General features: G+C 36.9%; 1 protein-coding gene across 1 annotated transcript; it reads left to right on the forward strand.

Moving 5' to 3' along the window:
• Nucleotides 1-5,184: 5,184 nt before the first annotated feature.
• LOC115230340 lies at nt 5,185-19,996 on the forward strand (the record flags this gene model as incomplete). The annotated part of the gene is made up of 5 exons (XM_029800541.2): nt 5,185-6,187; nt 12,347-12,555; nt 13,131-13,302; nt 18,815-19,041; nt 19,815-19,996. Coding segments are annotated over exons 1-5 (1,397 nt in total), but the record flags the coding sequence as incomplete, so codon positions are not given.
• Nucleotides 19,997-20,568: the final 572 nt, after the last annotated feature.

The raw sequence follows: 20,568 nt of genomic DNA on the forward strand, positions 1-20,568 counted from the left end.
ATACACACACACACACATACATACATACATACATACATACCCACACACACACACACATGCATGCATACATACATACATACATTCATACATACATACATACATACATACATAATACACACACACATACATACATACATGCATACATGCATACATACATACATACATACATACATACATACATACATACATGCATACATGCATACATACATACATACATACATGTTGATAGGTTTTATGCATATATATATGCACACATACGTACACGCTCACATACACCTATATATCTTAATACATACATACACCAAATGCTTATGCTCAGACACATATGCGTCAGGAAATTAACTATATATATAATATTTAAAAGAAAAATATTTTTATTCACTCAATTCCATTTATTTCAGAACTTAATTAAAAGTAACAAATAAATAAAAAAAAACACAATAAACTTGCAAATAATTAAACAAAATAACAAATGAAGAAACTAATTTTTTTAAAAAAACGAACGAAACAAATATACTTCTGAAATATTCTTCATTATTTCGTAACTTTAGAAATTTTTTTTCTCTTTCTTGCCCACGTTTCTCTTTGTCTCTCTCTCTCTCCCCGATAAATATTCTTTTGACTATGGCAATGTCGTTTTATATTTGTTCTTTCAACCGAAATAGTATTTTTACTCTACCAAAACACTATTATTTGTTTAACAGTTCTTTTAAAATATTTATTATTTTTTTTTATTCATTTTCATTTATTTGTTCTTTTCCAAAATAAACTTGTTTCATTCTTCGACTACATTTGCAGTATTTCGCTTTTCATTTTTCTATCGATTTTTCTTCTTTTCCCTTCCGAAAGCAAAAGAATACATCTTTCTCAGTTTTTGGCAAACAAGAACAATACCAGGAATAACAACAACAACAACAACAACAACAACAACAACACAGCAACAGCAACAACAACAACAACAATATTTTAAAAAATAATTGGTGGATTGTATAATTTTAAAGCATGTCGTTCATCGTTTTGTGCATCAGATTTAAGTTTTTCACTACTCTATGTCCATTATCCACCAATTCTCATCATACATTCTAACTTGGTTTTCAAAACAGTCGATATGCATATATACATATATACATATATACATACATCTATATACATACATACATACATACCATACATACATAATATATATATATATATATATATATATAATATATATATATATATATATAATATACACACACACACACACTCATATATATATATATATGCATGCGCGTGTGTGTATTTATGTATGATTATATATGTATATATATAGGTATATGCATATATATATATACATATATGTGTTTATATATATATATATATATATATATGTGTGTGTTGGTGTGTGTGTGGTTTGTGTGTATACATATATATGTGTATACATACACACACACACACACACACACACACACACACATATATATATATATATATATATATATATATATATATATATATATATATATAACAACAAAAAGTCTCCATTGAATCGCAAGTATACTGTCTTAAAAAGAATGGCAAATTGAAAATATGGCTATGAAAAATAGTAAAACGAGGTCATTTTTGGCAGGTTTTTATTTACAGATTTAAGGAACCAAGACTGATCTTGGGTTACGTAATAACTACAATTCAGAAAGCTATAGTTACTACGGCGCCGGCGAAGGAGCCTCTCTATGGATTATAGGCCGACTAGATGTAATAGCCAGGACCTACTCAAGCCATACACTATCGTCTTAATAGAGGCACAGTAGAGAATATAATACGTGATAGTCGTGGCTGGAATGCTTTTGATCATAAATTTGTTAAATCAAGACTAACCTGAAGTAACACTACAGTTTGTACCCTGCTGATATGCTTTATGTTACAAATCCACCTTGACTGTATTAGATATTTGATCTTTATAAACCCGTAACATAAATTTAAGAGACAAAGGAAACAAAACTAGACCTGGCCCCATATTCAAGAAAAAAAACCCTGGAAGAACCCTAAATAACTAGTACAAATGAGGATAACAACACGATAGAATGAATTAAAGAAAACATACAAACTACATAAGCATCACAATGGCAATGATTTTATCAAAATAGACACAAAAATCCGATCATCAGCTACTACGTTGGAAATCATAATGGTTTCGACACCAAAGAGTACCACTCAATCCAACAGTATCTGCAGCGTCATTTAGTCTGTTGCTGGGTAGATTATTATTTCTTTAGGCTTTGATTAGTTTCCAGCTACATGTACTGCAGGTTGTATATTTCTAAATGTACTTTTGTTAATAGCTTAGTTGGCGTGCTGTTGTACAGCTATTGATGTTTTTATGTTGTTCGTATTGAATAGCTTGTCGTATCTATGGTCTGATGAAAAGTATTAGCTGATTATTTTTAGGAAATGTTTTACCACATTAATTGCTATGTTTTAGTTGAAAAGTGAATTAAACCAAGTAATGCTTCTACTTCTAGTTTTGTATAGCCCATGGTTCTTATGACTCTGTGCGCTTATGTGTTCATAACAGCTACTTTGGTAATATGTACTACATCCTTGCAATATTTTGCATAATTCTATATGCACACACTTAACTATACACCTGTTCGTTGTTATTTATCATATTTCTGAACGTACACCTGTTCATTTGAGTCCGATTTACTCAAAATTACAACGAAAAACCACAAATGCTCAAATATAACACAGCATTTGATACAGAATGTTTTGCACAATTTATTTGGATCTACACATCCCCTAGGTGCTTTGAGTTTAATTCTAAAACATTTGTCACAAAAACTAGATACCTGTCAAATATTTCTGTCGCTTTTCTCTTTTTTATTTCATCAGTCGCTTAATTCTGCCGCTGAAGGCACTTCTTTCCATTACTTCTTGCAAATGACTCCCTTCACTTGTACAGCTGTTGAATCAAACCACAAGGGATATTTATAACCATGAATCTACTTTAGAGTCTAGCGAGTTTCCTGTTCGTTAAGATTATATCTCTTTAAAAATTGCTTCCACAAATATTACAGAGACACTATCCAGTAGAAAATTTATATATCACCCATTTTCGTTCCATTTTTAAAAGAAAATTCTTCGTAAGTATTTTGTTTGTTATTCGTTTAAAATATTTCTTCACTTCTTCACCAATCAGTAACGTGAACCGTTTCCTATCCTGTTAGAAAATAAAAAAAAAATCTGCAAAACTTATATTTATATACCACTCTAAATTTCTATCAATAACTTGAGATATTTGTTCCTTTAAGTATCAATCACGTAAAAATAATAGAACCATATGTTGTATGTTCACGTATTGGAAGCCAGAATAATCATTATGTCAATGCTCAAGGTGGAAAAAGCAAGAACTTAGTTTATCAAGAAGCCATTGCTTCAAATTGTTTGTCGATGACTTGCCAGAGGGAATGGATGTTGTTTTTTGTTTTGTTTTTTGAATTGTGTGTCTGTAATAAAGAATGTAAACGTTTCTGTGTTTCAAATAATAGATTTATGCAGATTTACCATGATTCTTTTTCAAGAATCTGACTACTGAGAGGATTGTTGCCGTGACAACGCCAAGTATTCTGCCATACCACACGCACACACACACATACATACACACACACACACATACACACATACATACATACACACACACACGCATACATGCATACATACATACATACATACACACACGCATACATACATACATACATACAAACATACATACATACACATACATACATACTTACGTACGTACATACAAACATATATACACACATACACGCACGCACATACACGTACTTACATGTATACACAAACTCACAGAAATACACTCAGACACACTTATGTATGGTTCTCTTCTATTTTTAATTATTTACACTCTTCCTTTGAGGAAGGAGCTGGTTTCTAACAAAATACAAAGCCCCATCGTTGATGTGTGGATGACGAAAACAATGTATGCATGTATGTATGTATGTATGTATGTATGTATGTATGTATGTATGTATGTATGTATGTATGTATGTATGTATGTGTGTATGTATGTATGTATTATTCAGTTTATTTCAAGATTCCTTGCCAATAGAGCAAGAAACGGTTTCTAACCTAGATCCAAGGCTCCTTCATTGGAATTTCAACATCAACAACAGGGTAATTTTGTTTGTATATATGTATGTATGTATGTATGTATATATGTATGTATGTATGTATTTATGTATGTATGTATGTATGTATGTATGTATGTATGTATATATGTATGTATGTATGTATGTATGTATGTATGTATGTATATATGTATGTATGTATTTATGTATGTATGTATGTATGTATGTATGTATGTATGTATGTATGTATGTATGTATGTGTGCGCAGATTTGTATGTCTGTATCTATTCTCATGCATATAGTTGCATATCTAGACAGGCTCATATATTTGAATAATAAACTTCTGGAAAGTTTTACAGATTTTTACAGTTCCAGTGATAGAATGGGTGTGTAGTCTTCGAATTAGCTTTCTCCTTTCTGGTTTTGAAAAGCCTAATTTCTCAAGATTGGTATTTAGGCAGTGTGTTACATATCCCATGGCCCCAATAATATATTTATATACGTATGTATGTATGTATGTATGTATGTATGTATGTATGTATGTATGTATGTATGTATGTATGTATGTATGTATGTATGTATGTGCGCGTGCTTGTGCGTGAATGTTTGTATGATCATATATATATATCCATATAATCACTCCTCTGTATCAGTGGTGTTCCAATCCATTTTGACCATCGACTTCTTTCATTCCTATTTTACTCCACTGCATCTATAACCATTCGATGCTTAAAAAGCTTATTATATTTTCGTAATTATATATTATTATGAATTTTACGAGGAAAAATTGCTAAAATATTTTGTGCACTCATTTATTGCAGATAAATTTTAGCATCAAAATCTTAAATGGGCCCCCAAAGGTCATGTGGACCCCGGAAGGGAACCCCTGATCTACACGCGTGTAGCTATGTGCATAAGTATGCATGTGTGCAGGTATGGCTGTTATAACTTGAACAGAGCTGTATGTTTTGATTTATCTATGTGGTTGTATATGCATTATATGTCTATATGAAACGGTCGGCGTTTAATCATGTTCTCTTTAATTCTGTCTTTGCAGATGTCAACGGATTCGGTTGTCTGAATTGAAAATGTCTGCCAGTTGCTGTGCAATCTGGAACACGCCATATCAGTTGTACAAATCTGTGGATGTTGTGACCTATTGAAGATCATACAAGTCGTCTGGTAGATATGAAAACCGTGTACAAATGAAACAATTACTCCACAGATAAACTGTATGATACATTTATATACACACACTCAACAGATAAAAGTTATATACACGTGCACAACAGATACAACATTTATATACACAAAACGAAGAAAAGCAAATTATATTTTATGGATTAAAAGTATATACAAGAAAGTAACTCGAAATAAATTGAAAAGAGTACGAAAAAACAAGGACAAAGAGTAAAAATTGCAAGGCAAAGGGAGTACACTAAAAAAAGGAAGGATGTCTTCAACTGTTATATTTGCCCGAAACAGCAATAACAACAACAACAATGCCGAACAGAAGACAAGTCTGTTGCGGACCGGAAGTGATAGTAGTTATGGGGCAGATGACTACGACCAGGACTGTTACTCAGACGAAGATGTTTTCGTCGATGAATGCAACGAAGACAATGCTTCCCTTTCAAAACCATTGATGCACGCCCGTTCTCGGTCGCGGGTCCGTCCTTGCTCTCGCTCCAAAGTGACCACACGCCGTCCACCCTGTCGATGTAGATATTTAGTTCGTCCCATCTGCTGTTTCCTACTTCTGGTCAGTACTCTAAGTACGTTAATGGTACTCGTCCTGTATATGGTGGGTTCCTTCTCCGGTGATTCCGACAATCTGAAGAAGAATGGTAAGGGAAGCTGGCAGTCGACGTCTGGTCAGTGGTCTTCTGCAAGTGACTATGGTTATCTGCCGTTTGACAAGAACGTTATTGGTTGTTCCAATGTTGAAGTGGAAGATGTGTGGGTGGTGGGTTTACCAAAACTCACCACCGAATCAGCGATCCGGTTGGTTGACGTGAACTCCGACGGAGAGTTGGATATCATCTTCGGATTCGGAACAGGTATGAACGACTCCTCATCATCCATTATTGTTGTTATTTTTATTACTATCACTTTCATACTACAAAAGCTATCACCACACAACTACAACATCCTACTATCACCAATACACTACAATTATCGCCACAGCCCCCACCACACCCTTACTACCACCGCCACGATCTAGAGTATCGTAGCAGCTTCCACAATCATGCCCACACCATTCCAACTCCGTCTACACCACGACAGACATCACAACCACACCACCACCGTCGCCAGCACCAACACAACTACCACCAATACCAGTACGAGCACTAGCACCACAACCACCAGCATCACCACAAGCACCTCCACACCACTAGTATCAATACTACCACCACCACCACTGCTGCTTTTGCTACTCCACCCACGACGGCGGGACACAGTTTCAGTATAGCTCTGAGGTCTTCGGGAGTGATGAGGACCCGTACACAGATACGCCCTCCCCATCATCCCACACATCACATTTAGTTAATTCAGCAGTGAGAATATGACCACACAGTGCCACAGAGATGACGACACATTACAGTTCAACGTCACGGCTAACTGAACTTGAATGTTATTTTTACACTCCAACAATTCATGAAGTGCAAATTTAGACACCGTGAAGCTTAACCAGCGCACCTTATCACTTCTCCTCATCTTCGGTTTTAAATACTAGGCACACGCCTTGCTTCCGGTTGATGGAAAATGCATTGTCTTTAGCATCAACCGAGACTATCTCACTGAGATCATCTAAAATTCCTTTCAGTTTTAGATAAGGTACAAAAATGCAACCTTTCTTGTCTGGTCCTCGATGTTTGATCAGATAAGAAGGTACTGGCCTTTGTAACGCACCTCTACCACGTTTTTCTTTTTTCCACCTTCATTCCACCCGAACTGCGTCCAGGGTATTTTCTCTTGTGCACCACGCTAGCAAAACATTTACTTTTGTCATTAGCAAATTATTCATTTTTTTCCGTTTGTCTAAATTTTCAATTTTGAAATATGTTTCATTAAATGTTTTTTTTTTAATTCTTATTTCTGCTTAGTTTGTTTTTAAATCCTGTTTTTGTGTTTTACAATTTTTTTTCTTTGGGGATTGGCCCAGGGCTCACACTTTGCCTTTGTTATGGTAACCTTCGCAGAAGAAACCATGTTTAAATATGAGTATGCGAATCTTTACAAAATCTTAAACCTAAGAAGTCCAATGAAAAATTGTATGGTTTCACTCTGAAGGCAAACGGAATAAACATTGGAATTGGCGCAGAGTCTTCTATTAGCAAAATTATCCCGAAGAAATAATTTTTTTCATTAAATGCAAAATTATTACATCCGAGTTTTGTACGGAAGAATGTTCAAGGATTTCTGTTTATAAGGGCGTGCGTGGCTGTGCGGTAAGAAACTTGCTTTCCAACTATATGGTTCAGGGTTCAGTCCCACCGCGTAGCAGCTTGGGCAAGCGTCTTCTACTATAGTCTCGGGGCAACCAAGCCTTGTGAGTGAATTTAGTAAACGCAAACTGAGAGAAGCCTGTCGTATATATATATGTGTCTGTTTGTCCCCCACCACCATTTGACAACCGGTATTGCTGTATTTACGTCCCCGCAACTTATCGGTTCGGCATAAGAGAACGATAGAATAAGTACCGGACTAAACAAAATATATGTACCGGAGTAGATGCATCGGACAAAATATTCTTGAAGGCGGTGCCCCAACATGGCCGCAATGAAACGACTGAAACAAGTAAAAAGATAAGATTTAAAAAAAGATTAAAAACAACATTGCTACATCCGAGTCTTCTGCGGAAGAAATCTGAAGGATGACTGTTTAACTCAAAACACTAAATGTAATAATGTCACCTCAGTCGTCATAAGTTTGACAGTTCCGGGAAGGCTACACTTCACTGACGAGCTCCGACGAGAGCAAAAGATGACCATTGCTGTCAAAATAGCGCTAAAGACCAGATTCATTCTTCACAACGTTCAGTTTCAAAATGTATTTATTCCGATGTTGTCTCCCTTGCTTTACTTGAGCAGAATTAATCATTAAGCTAATTAATTTTTCACCTCATACAGGTGTAGTTTTAATTAATTAGAAATTTCTTGGTTCCCGATATTAGACATGTTCGCATCAAATTTAATATTTGTTTATATCATAATAATTGAAATTCACAATAAATCAACCAGCTGCATAATATTCCACTATAATTAGTCTTCGGAGAAAATTAAATGAGACACCATATGGTAGAGGAATAAGAAAATATTTTGAAGTCTTCTTCTAATCAATTTTTGAGGTTATAAGACCCAGGGAGAGGACATGTTTCTAATAATGCTGATATCGCTGCTTCAACCAAAGAACGTCTCGTCAGCCATGGCGTAATTATAGCCACACATGTTAGCTCTCCTTTTCTCTCTCAGCCAGAGTTTCATACATCGGTTATTAACCAACGTTAATCAACGAATGTTGAAGATTTGGTAATTAATGTTCTGGGATAATTAAGTAACACACAACAGAAAGTATAGAAACTAATTAAATATTACTGAATGAAATATTATTAATTAGTTTTATAGAAGAGTTTTTTAAAAATTTAATGTAGATTGTTCCACTGGTAACTATACCGGTCTGTGTACGCACAAGCATGTCCACGCACACATGTACTCGCAAGCACATACACACACGCACACAACGCTTATTACACACACATACACATGTGTGTATATGCATGTGTGCATGCGTGCATGTGTGTAGACAAAATGGATTATAAAACAATTGAAGACATATTTTAAGGTAAAAAATAAATAAATGAATAATTTTAAAAGGACACACACAGAGTATATTTCTAAGAAATTGGTTACATTATTGGAAACATAACCAGAACAGTCGTTAGTCGCAAAGAAATGACATTCGATTGTGCCCAAAGTATATTTACCTGAGCCAATAAAGCCATACATATAAGTATGTATGTATGCATGTATGTATGTATGCATGTATGTATGTACTATGTATGTGTGTGTATGTATGTATGAATGTCTGCATGTATGTATGTATGTATGTATGTATGTATGTATGTATGTATGTATGTGTGTGTATGTATGCATGCATGTATGCATGCATGTATGTATGTATGTATGTATGTATGTATGTATGTATGTATGTATGCATGCATATATGTATGTATTATGTATGTATGCATGCATGTATGTATGTATGTATGTATGTATGTATGCATGCATGTATGTATGCATGCATGTATGTATGCATGCATGCATGTATATATATATGTATGTATGTATGCATGCATGTATGTATGTATGTATGTATGTATGTATGTATGTATGTATGTATGTATGTATGTATGTATGTGATTCTCTTCTGCTTTTAATTATCTAAATTCTTCATCTGAGAAAGGAGTTAGTTTCTAACAAAGGTAGAAAGCTCCGTCTTTGGAATGGAGATAACGAATCAGGAATTTCAATTATTATGATATGAACAAATATCATAATGCGAACATATCTAATATCGCGAACCAAGAAATTTCTAATTAATTAAAACTACACCGGTATGAGGTGAAAAATTGATTAGCTTAATGATTAATTCTGCTCAAGTAAAGCAAGGGAGACAACATCGGAATAAATAAATTTTGAAACTGAACGTTGTGAAGAATGGATCAGCGCTATGTTGACAGCAATGGGCATCTTTCGCTCCCGCCGGAGCTTGTCAGTGAAGTGCAGCGTTACCAGAACTGTGAAAGTTAAGACGACTGAGATGACATTATTACATTAGTGTTTTGTGTTAAACAGACATCCTTCAAGTTTCTTCCGCAGAAGACTCGGATGTAGTAGTGTTGTCTTTAATCTTTTTTTAATTTTATCTTTTTACTTGTTTCAGTCGCAGTTTAAACTTCAGAAAGTCTTGCATAATTTCACTGTTCCACTTATAGATTATATTTGCAATGTCCGAATCAGTTGGGTATTTCTTTTTCTTACATGTATGTGCGTATGTATCACAATGAATGACCAACGGACAGTTTTTACGTATTGTCCTTCATTAGCTTCGAGCAGTTTCTACGAAATAGAACATTGCACTCAGAGATGAGTTCTTGAGTAACATCTTATAGCTTCTGCGGCGCCATTACACACACACACACACACGCAAGCACATGCACACACACACACACACACACACACACACAAGCATTCAGCACATACACAGCGGTATGTACGTATGTATGTCTGAATGCATGTATGTTTGAATGTATGTGTGATTATAGAACGAAAGAGAAACATGGTAGATGCATTTAGTCATCCATGTCCTTACGAGTGTTTCAGTGGTCCTAATATAATCAGGTCTTCAGAGGAACACCGAATGTATCTATACATTAGGCAGCCAATAATAGATCAAAGAACGAGTATACAGGATGCGGCACAAGTAACGTCCTTTTGTATTTGAGTTTTTCTAATTTCTAAATGTTTTTGTTTTTATTTCCTAAATCTTCAGCAATTTTTTCATTAGTTTATTCTTTGTTTCTTAAAGTAATGCAATGAATTTGTGTTCGATAAAAAATATTACTTAAACATTTATATACTATAAAAGTTATCTGATGCAAAAAGGGCGTTACTTCTTCCGCACCCTGGGCTAATAATAGCTATACTATATATTTTTTCGTTACACACACGCGCACACCATACACACATTGCTTAAATAATACATTACTCTTACACACATTCAATCTACTCGCCATTAATACCACCACGACATGGACACACACACACACTACTACTCAACACACGCTGGCACGCTACATACGCCCCCACCCCTTCCCCTCCCTCCCTTCCTCCTTCCTTCTTTTTCTTACTAGACCTTTTGGCTGCTAAGCTGACCACTGTCTCGCCCTACCTCACCCCTACACACAGACGCACACACTAAACACATACATATATTTTTTGTTTTTTTATCTCGCCTCACACACACACATACACACACGCACACGCAACACTCACACATACACCACACATCTGTTGCGTTACCAACCTTGTCTCCACTCTTTTTGCCTTTAAAAACCTACTTTGCTCTTGTTATCGTAACATCCGCCTTTTCACCATGTGCAACTCGTAAACACCAGTCGTTTTTTTTCTCTATCCTGTTGCCCGCTCTGGATCTTTCTTTCCTCTCTCTTCCTTCTTTATGTTTCCGACGAAGAGCTCCGCTCGAAACGTCATACTCCCTGCTTCCATTTCCTGAGCGCTATTAAAAATAATACTGTAATTGTTCCATTGTTGTTGTTTTTTTGTTCCCGTTTGGATTAAAATTATATATATATATATATATATATACATACATACATACATACATACATACATACATACATACATACATACATACATACATACATACATACATACATACATATTAGTTTAACGCTTAAAAGGAAGAGATTCTGGATGTTTTGAGCGCAAGTCCTTCATCGGAAAATTATAAGAAAGGAAAAGATTGTTGGTTATACATGAATTTAAATAAGATACAAGGTACAATTTTTCTTTCAAGAACTTTATATTAAAAAATCGACTGTGTTCAGGATAGAGCTTTTATTTTACTAAAGCATTTCCGTATTTCATTATTACTCCCTTAAGTTCGATTTTATTCTTAAACTTATTTGTCTGACGTTTCGAAATTTTTACAATCTGGTTTTCTCTTATACACATGCATATATACGCAGAACCAAGGCTGCGATTTAAGTACTGTGTCAAGTCCTCATTAAAGGCCTGTGATATGCAGGAGACCTACTGGGAGGGCAATGTCTGTCATCGCCACAGATGGAGGAAGCAGGTTAAGGAGAGGGTCGACAGAGCATGTATTCTGCATGAAGAACTTAAGTGAGCAGCGCGAAAGCGCACAGCTCGTATAGTGAATGGGGAAAGCTTGGTCTGCAATGTTTGCAGTCGTGTATGCTTGTCAAGAGCGAGGCTCATTTGCCACCAACGGATCCGCAAATGCAAAATATAAGTTAGTCCTGGAGCACACAATGTTCCTAAAGGTCAGCAATGGTCTTTAGTGGAAGGCCATTATATATGAGTGGCAGGACATATATACATGCTGAACGTATGTATATACGCATGATTTGTGTTTTAATTTATTAACCTCTATCCTTATTCGCCCCACAGGTGTTGATGGCAAGAATATTCCGGAAGTAGTGTGTAAAATCTACTTCAACAATACGTTCCCATGTTTCGGGGGTGTGATGGCTTTGGAAGGACGAACGGGCAAGGAGCTCTGGAGACACTACAGTAACCATGAGGTGTATGGTTTAAACTGTAACTCAGATTTAAATGGGGACAATGTCCCCGATTGTTTGGCTGGTGGTCGCGCCGGGGTACGTATATCTTTACTTCTATTCATGTTGATCTTTTTTTACTGTTGTTATTTCTTTTTACTCTAAGCACAAGGCTTGGCATTTTGGGAGAGAGAGAGAGAGTTCCAAGCGGTGCTGTTTCCTGCAAGTGCTCCGCCCTTATTGCAGCCCCTATTTGTTCCATGTACTTCTCAAAATTTTTACTCACTGTTCCCAGGGCTCCGACAATTATTGGTACTACTTCCACCTTTTTCATCGATCACAACTGCTTAACCTCCCAAGCTAACTTGTTATATCTATCGACTTTTCTTTCTTCCTTATCGCATACCTTGTTGTCAGCTGGGCATGCTACATCTATTATCCAGCATCTTTTGCTTTCTTTCTCAATTAACAGTATTATTATTATTATTATTATTATTATTATTATTATTATTATTATTATTATTATTATTAATTATTATTGCTATTATTGTTGTTGTTATTATGTTTGCTTGCTCTTGTTGATGATGGGGTGTGCTGGTAACATTCTGTGTCCTCCCCCCCCCCCCCCTCAACACTAGTCCTGTTTTAACATCCAACTTTTACCTTTCCTCCAGGTGTTCCAGGTGATCAGCGGTCGAGACGGAACCCTAATTTGGGACTTTGGCCATCAAAAGGCCAAAAACGGGATAATGAACCTCTACACGGCCCAGTTCATTCGGGACCTCGATGGTGATGGGGTTTTAGATGTTCTGGCTGTCCACGGCGGTGACCCTTTGCAGCAGCCGAGTACGTGACCTCATCTACCTTTTGAAAAAGTCAAACAATAACTACCGATGCACTTTCATGGCCGCTCTCTCTCTCTCCTTCTTTCTCTGTCTCTGTCTCTGTCCTCCTCTTCTCTCTCTTTTCTCTCTCATCTCTCTCTCGTTCTCTCTCCTCTCTCCTCTTTTCTCTCTCTCTCTCTCCTCTCTTTCTGTCTCTGTCTCTGTCTCTCTCTCTCTCTTTCTGTCTCTATCTCTCTTTCTGTCTCTGTCACTCTCTCTCTCTTTCTGTCTCTGTCTGTCTCTCTCTCTTTCTCTCTCTCTCTCTCTGTCTCTGTCCTCTCCTCTCTGCTCTCCTCTCTCTTTCTGTCTTTCTTTCTCCCTCTCCTCCTCCTTCGTCTCCTCTCTCTTTCTCTCTCTTTCTCTCTCTTCCTCTCTCTCTCTCTCGTAGTAGTAGTAGTAGATGTTGGTGGTGGTGGTGGCGGCGGCGGCGGCGGTGGACATCGTCGTCGTCGTGGTGACCGTGGTTAGTCTTGGTCTATATGTAATAGAGCAGATCTATGCTCTATAACAGATTGACATCGCACCGTGACCATCACGTCTAAAAGCTACGTTGCAGTGGCACATGGCTTTGTGGTTAAAGTTGGGCTCACAATTGTTAAATCGCGGTTTCGTTTCTCGAGTCGAGCTGTATGGTGCTGTTGCCGTTATTATTAGGAGCCAAGGTCATCCATGAGAGAAGAGATTTAGGATCAAAGACATTCCAGCCGTGACAATTACGTCTTCTTTTGTGGATTTTTATAACATTGTGAAAGCGTGTGTTCGTGTGGTTAAGGTGTTCACTTCACGATGGACGGGTCGTCGTTTCGTTTCTTGGGTCAGGCAGTTTTTGTTGGTCAACCTAGATCATCTATGGTAGAGTAGATCAATAATCAAAGACGTTCTAGATGTGACTGTCACGTCTTTTTGTGTGGGTTGTATCTTTAAGCAAGTCACTTCCTTTCAACTTGCTGGAAAAAAACCCAGTGTCAGTCGCACCTAAGAGTCGAACCTACAAAGGACTGGCGTCCCGTTCAGGTGTATGTCTTCTACTCTTAGGTCAAGCGCCATGAAAATCCAAATAATTTCCTGTGGCCTCCTCGATCTGTAAGCATGTACTTCACTTTTTAAGGTGGTACGAAACGATTTAAGGAAAATATGACTATTACTTTTAGCAGTATTCACAGACTGCATACAGGCACTCTGGTTAAATCTTTGAGAGTTTGGTTGTCTATACAGGCAAATAACTATAGCATTACTTTGAGAAAATTATGGTTCTTCAAGAACATTTACAGACAATTTAATCTAGTTGCTTAATGGCGTTAAAATATGCCAAAGTTTCAAAAGATTACAATGGAATTGGACTTATTGCTGTCCACGGAGTAACAAAAGAGTTTTGTCTTTTAGTTCGGAAATCGATAAAGTTATATTAAAATAAATTGAGAGAGAAAAAGAAAGAGGGAGAGGAGTATACGTGTGTGTGTGTGTGTGTGTGTATGTGTGTGCGTGTGTGTGTGTGCGTGTGTGTGTGTGTGAGTGCGTGTGCAGGAATTTTGTTTTGTTTGGCGACCAAATATCCTGTCTGTGGCAAAAAGAATGCTTCTTGTATCGAGGAAAATTGTAAGAAACAAAAGAAATGTCAAACCTACATTAATATAATGTGACAGACGGAAGCACAGTGATAGATAGATAGATAGATAGAGAGAGAGAGGGGGGATAGGGAGGGAGATGGAGTCGTTGCATCATTGTAAAAGACAACACACATACTACAGATGACTATTCAGAACCAAACACTAAAATCAATTGTGTGATCTTCACGTTCGGTTTTTGAATGAATGTTTGGTGGGAGAGGACCTGGCGATGTGACAGTTGCGTTTTGACATCGATCATAAGAAAGATGCCGGACAAAGCATAATAGTTGTTCATGAGTTCAATCCCTTAGCAAACCCTAAAAAAAACGAGAAACTCGGGCTAACTGTTCCCGTTTTCATCACATTGAAAATTTGATCTTTGATATTCGGCTCTAACACACACACACTCACTCACACACACACACACACACACACTCACACACACACAAACACAAACGTAAACACACACACACACGTACGCACTCACGTACACTCGCACGCACACACACATGCACGTACAAGAAGACCCCACATTCACGAATGTTGAGAGTAAACGAACCTCTGTCGACCTCGCCGATGAGCATTGGCTAATCAGCGACACCAGATTATATATATATATATATATATATATATATATATATGTGTGTGTGTGTGTGTGTGTGTGTGTGTGTGTGTGTGTGGTGTGTGTGTGTGTGTGTGTGTGTGTATCTATCTATCTGTGGAGGCGCAATGGCCCAGTGGTTAGGGCAGCGGACTCGCGGTCGTAGGATCGCGGTTTCGATTCCCAGACCGGGCGTTGTGAGTGTTTATTGAGCGAAAACACCTAAAGCTCCACGAGGCTCCGGCAGGGGATGGTGGTGATCCCTGCTGTACTCTTTCACCACAACTTTCTCCCACTCTTACTTCCTGTTTCTGTTGTACCTGTATTCAAAGGGCCGGCCTTGTCACTCTCTGTGTCCACGCTGAATATCCCCGTGAACTACGGTAAGGGTGCACGTGTTCTGTGGAGTGCTCAGCGACTTACACGTTAATTTCACGAGCAGGCTGTTCCGTTGATCGAATCAACAGAATCCTCGTCGTCGTAACCGACGGAGTGCTTCCATCTATCTATCTATTTATCCATCTATCTATCTATCTATCTATCTATCTATCTATCTATCTATCTATCTATCTATCTATCTATTATATATATATATATAATATTATATATATATATAATATATATATATATATATATAAAACATTATTATTGGTGAATTGAAGAAATGGAGCTGAACGCAGATTGAACAGAAATCGTTTTATTTCATTCTACACGTGTTTCGAAAGGCACAATTACCAAAATCCGATTGAATAATGGGACCATATTGTGTCTTTCTCTTCAGGAAGAAAAAAGGAAATCCGCTGAAAAACAAAAAAGAACAGAGGCGGAGCAAAAAGCAAATCGAACTATGCTCCTAAGAGCCCATGGCGAAACTGTTTTATCAGTGTATGTTGAGAACGGTGGCTGAAGATTCAACGGTCAGGCATCGGTCAATCATGTGGGTGAGGGTGTGTAGATGTTCTTTGTGACCGAGAATAAAGTTCTGACTATTTAAGGAATATTGGATGTTTTATAAGGGGCGAGAAAAAATCTACTTAGAGACTGTGTGGTGTGTATACTGTTAAGACGTGTGTGTGTATATATATATATAATAATTACGATGATCCGGTTCTTGAGCTGAAGACTGAGGGGTTCGAATGTCCTGTCCATGTTTATTGTGTCGTCTTCTAAGAGTTATACGTTCTTGTCCATGTTGTATTTTTCTACATACCTTATATATATATATATATATATATGTATATATATATATATATATATATATATATATATAATATATATACTAGCAGTATCGCCCGGCGTTGCTCGGGTTTGTAAAGGAAATAACTATATAAGCATTTTTAGAGAGTTTAGCCAAAAAATAGCAAAAAATGCATTAAAAATGGAAAAAATATGATGGTAAATTTTTTTTAAAATCGTTGACTCATCGTAGACATTTTAGAGAGTTACTTCCCTTATATAATAGCGAAAAAATGCATTAGATGGGAAAAAAAACGATGGTAATTTTTTTTTTAAATCGTAGACTCATGTAGACGCTTTCTTAGCCATTTCGTTTTGGTGTCTTCAAGCCATGAAGTCGTTGTTCTAAAAGAACACTGGTCTCCTTGACAACGCATTACGACGTTGATTTCCTTACACTCCCTCCCCACAGGTGCAGGTTGGAGCGTGACGCCAACTCCGCCGCCATCGACACACGAAAAATATGCATTAAATAGAATAAAAAATGATGTTAAATTATTTTTAAATCGTAGACTCATCGTAGACGCGCGCTAATATTCAGACGCGCTCGATATGAATCACGACTATAAGCTACCCGAATTTGGTTAAACTGTACCGCAAAATGTGGAGTAGTTAGGAATCTAAATCGAAGGGACAGACACTCACACAACTACAGTTTTATATATATAGATATACATAGCGCAGTAGTGGTGAGATAGACAGCAAAGAAACATACATTCACTCTCTGCATGCAATTAGACTCGGAAAGTTCGTGAGGAACCCATTGACCCATTTGCTGACTTTTCGATAGCACACAGGTGTCAATGAATGGTTGAATGACCAATCCAAGCTTCTCTGCTAGTTCCTCAACAGTTACGATGATATTTTGTTCCACCAGGGTTTTCAGGATGTCCTTGTCGAGTTCTACAGATCTTTCAGGATGAGGCTCGTCTTCTAGGCTGTAGTTTATGGCTCGGGATTTCTGGAACCACCATTGACACTGCCTTACGCTTATTGTCCCAATCCCCTATACTGCATTAATATTTCTTGTACTTTTGCACACATTTATATCTGTTATTTTTTATATGTTTCAGCTTGAGGTTGTGGTCATGCTGGATCATGTGTGTGTGTGTGTGTGTCTATCTGTCTGTCTGTCTGTATGTATATATGTATATGATGTGTGTGAACAATATATTTTCAACAGATGTTTGCAAATGTATCTGATTGTTCTCAGCTTCAATACTGTGTTGTGTGTATGTGTGTGTGTGTATGTATGTATGTATATTATGTATGTATGTATGTATATGTATGTATTATTGTGTGTGTATGTATGTGTGTGGTGTAATGTGTGTGTGTGGTGTGTATGTATGTATGTATGGTATGTATGTATGTATGTATGTATGTGATGTATGTATGTATGTATGATTATGAGTGTATGTTTACTTTATTACTAATACTCTCTTCCCAAGAACATTTTCACTCACTCTTAGCTCTTAGCTTCCCATACATTTGTACTCATGTATCTATCATCGTCATAGACAGAATACTTTCACTGTAGTCTTCCTCAAATCACTCTGTCTGCTATTTACTTTCATTTTATTCGTTGCCCACTGTGTGGTGTGCGTTTGCGTGTGGTTTAAACCAGACTAAGAAAAGCATTTGACACACACACCAGAATGTGAGTTTTCTGTAAATTTTGCTTAATTGGAGTTTAAATTTTAAAAACTGGACCTGGCATGACGCGATGCATTGTACTCTTAAAATGCCAGGTAAATTGTAATTGAAGAAATCCTATATTGTAGATTTGTATAACTCCCAAAGGAGGCAGATAAAAATCTGCCTTTTATAATAAGAGATATATTATATATATATGTGTGTGGTGGTGGTGTGTGTGTGTGTGTATGTATACATACCATACATATATATATATATATGTATGTATACATACATATATATATGTGTGTGTGTCTGTGTGCGTGTATATGTATGTATTTGTATATGCATGCGCGTACGTGTGTAATCTCTGTATTATTCTCTCTTCCTATTTTCAGACAGTGTCTACCGGTTGCCTGGTCGTATCGTGATATTCAGTGGGAAAGCTGGTAATGTGCTGCGTTGGGTTGGAGTACCCGATAAAAGGGAGTCGTATTACTCACCCCAAGTATATATGTTACCTGGCGGCACAGAAATGGTTATCTTCGGCACTGGCGGAGAGACTCACCCTGGCTCTCTCTGGAGGATATCATTGTCTGATCTCTATGCAGGGAAAATTGAGCGAGTAAGTTTGTTTCGTAACTTTTCCATATTTTACTTCCTTGGTTAAAGAATCCTACAAGAGAAATTGTTGTCATATGACTGATTCAAAGCCAGGAGGCTGAGTGAAAGAGAAATTGTAATGTTTCATATGATGACGTTAAATGAATCATTACTGGTACTTATTTAAACGACCCCGAAAGGATGAAAGGCAAAATCGACCTCGGCGGAAATTAAACTCAGAACATATAAAAGGACGAAATACTTATTTCTTTACTACCGACAAGGGGCTAAACACAGAGCGGACAAACAAGGACAGACAAACGGATTAAGTCGATTATATCGACTCCAGTGCGTTACTGGTACTTATTTAATCGACCCCGAAAGGATGAAAGGCAAAGTCGACCTCGGCGGAATTTGAACTCAGAACGTAGCGGCAGACGAAATACCGCTAAGCAGTTTGCCCGTTGTGCTAACGATTCTGTCAACTCGCTGCCTTAAGTGAATAAGAAATAGTAATATATAATAACGTTATATGAAATAGAAATTGTAATGTTATAATGATGGCGTTAAGTGAATCAGAAATTGTAACATCTTACGTTAAATGAATTAGAAATATGATGACGTTATACGAAAGAAAAATGGCAATATTATGAGATAACGCTAAGTGAAACAAATATTGTAACGTTATGTGGTGACATTATGTGACAAGAAATTGTAATGATGTTTGATGGCGTTAAGTGAAATTGTAATGTTATTCGGTGGCGTTAAGTGAAATTGTCTTTTCTTTGTTGATAGGCACAGAAAATCTACGGAGACGATAGTAAAGGTGTGATGACGCCACCTGTTCTCTTAGATCTAACGGGAGATGGCGTCGAAGACATTGTGGTTCCACTGTTCAATTCTACAGTCTTGGCAATAGATGGTCTTACCATGGCCGTTCTATGGAATTATTCCTTCCCGTCATCAGAATCATACAAGTAAGTATTTTTTCGTCATCATAGCATTTTAAATACTAAGACTAGATTATTTAATAGGTTTAATCCCTGTAAGTATGCATGCATATATATAGATATACATACATACATATGTATATATGTATATATGTCCCAGGGTCGGATCTGGTCCGTGGCAATATTTTGTCAGATCACGACTCAAATTTATAATAGAATTTTTTTTTTTTTAAGCTTAAAATAAGCTGTAAAATACATTTCGCTAGCATTTGTCGGGATCCGACAAGACTCGTGATAAACATCGGCTCAGATTCATCAAATCTGTGCACCTTAGCGAACATTTTGTTATATCAACCAATGAAATAGAAGCTTATGAATCCATATACAAAAAGATGTGACCTTTTTCACCTTCACTTTGTCAGAACATAATCTTGCCCCCTCCCCTTCCAAATTTACCTATGTGTTCGTCCGGTTGGATTCTAGTGAAAAGATCGATATTAAAAGGTTTCGCAGCTGAAACAATACAAGTTTTCTATCAAATATTGGTCTTCTCAAGAACTGTATGCATTCATTTGGTTAATTTCTATGTCCGTTCTCCT

The sequence above is a fragment of the Octopus sinensis genome, unplaced genomic scaffold (genome assembly GCF_006345805.1).
Source record: "Octopus sinensis unplaced genomic scaffold, ASM634580v1 Contig15385, whole genome shotgun sequence".
Lineage (NCBI taxonomy): Eukaryota > Metazoa > Mollusca > Cephalopoda > Octopoda > Octopodidae > Octopus > Octopus sinensis.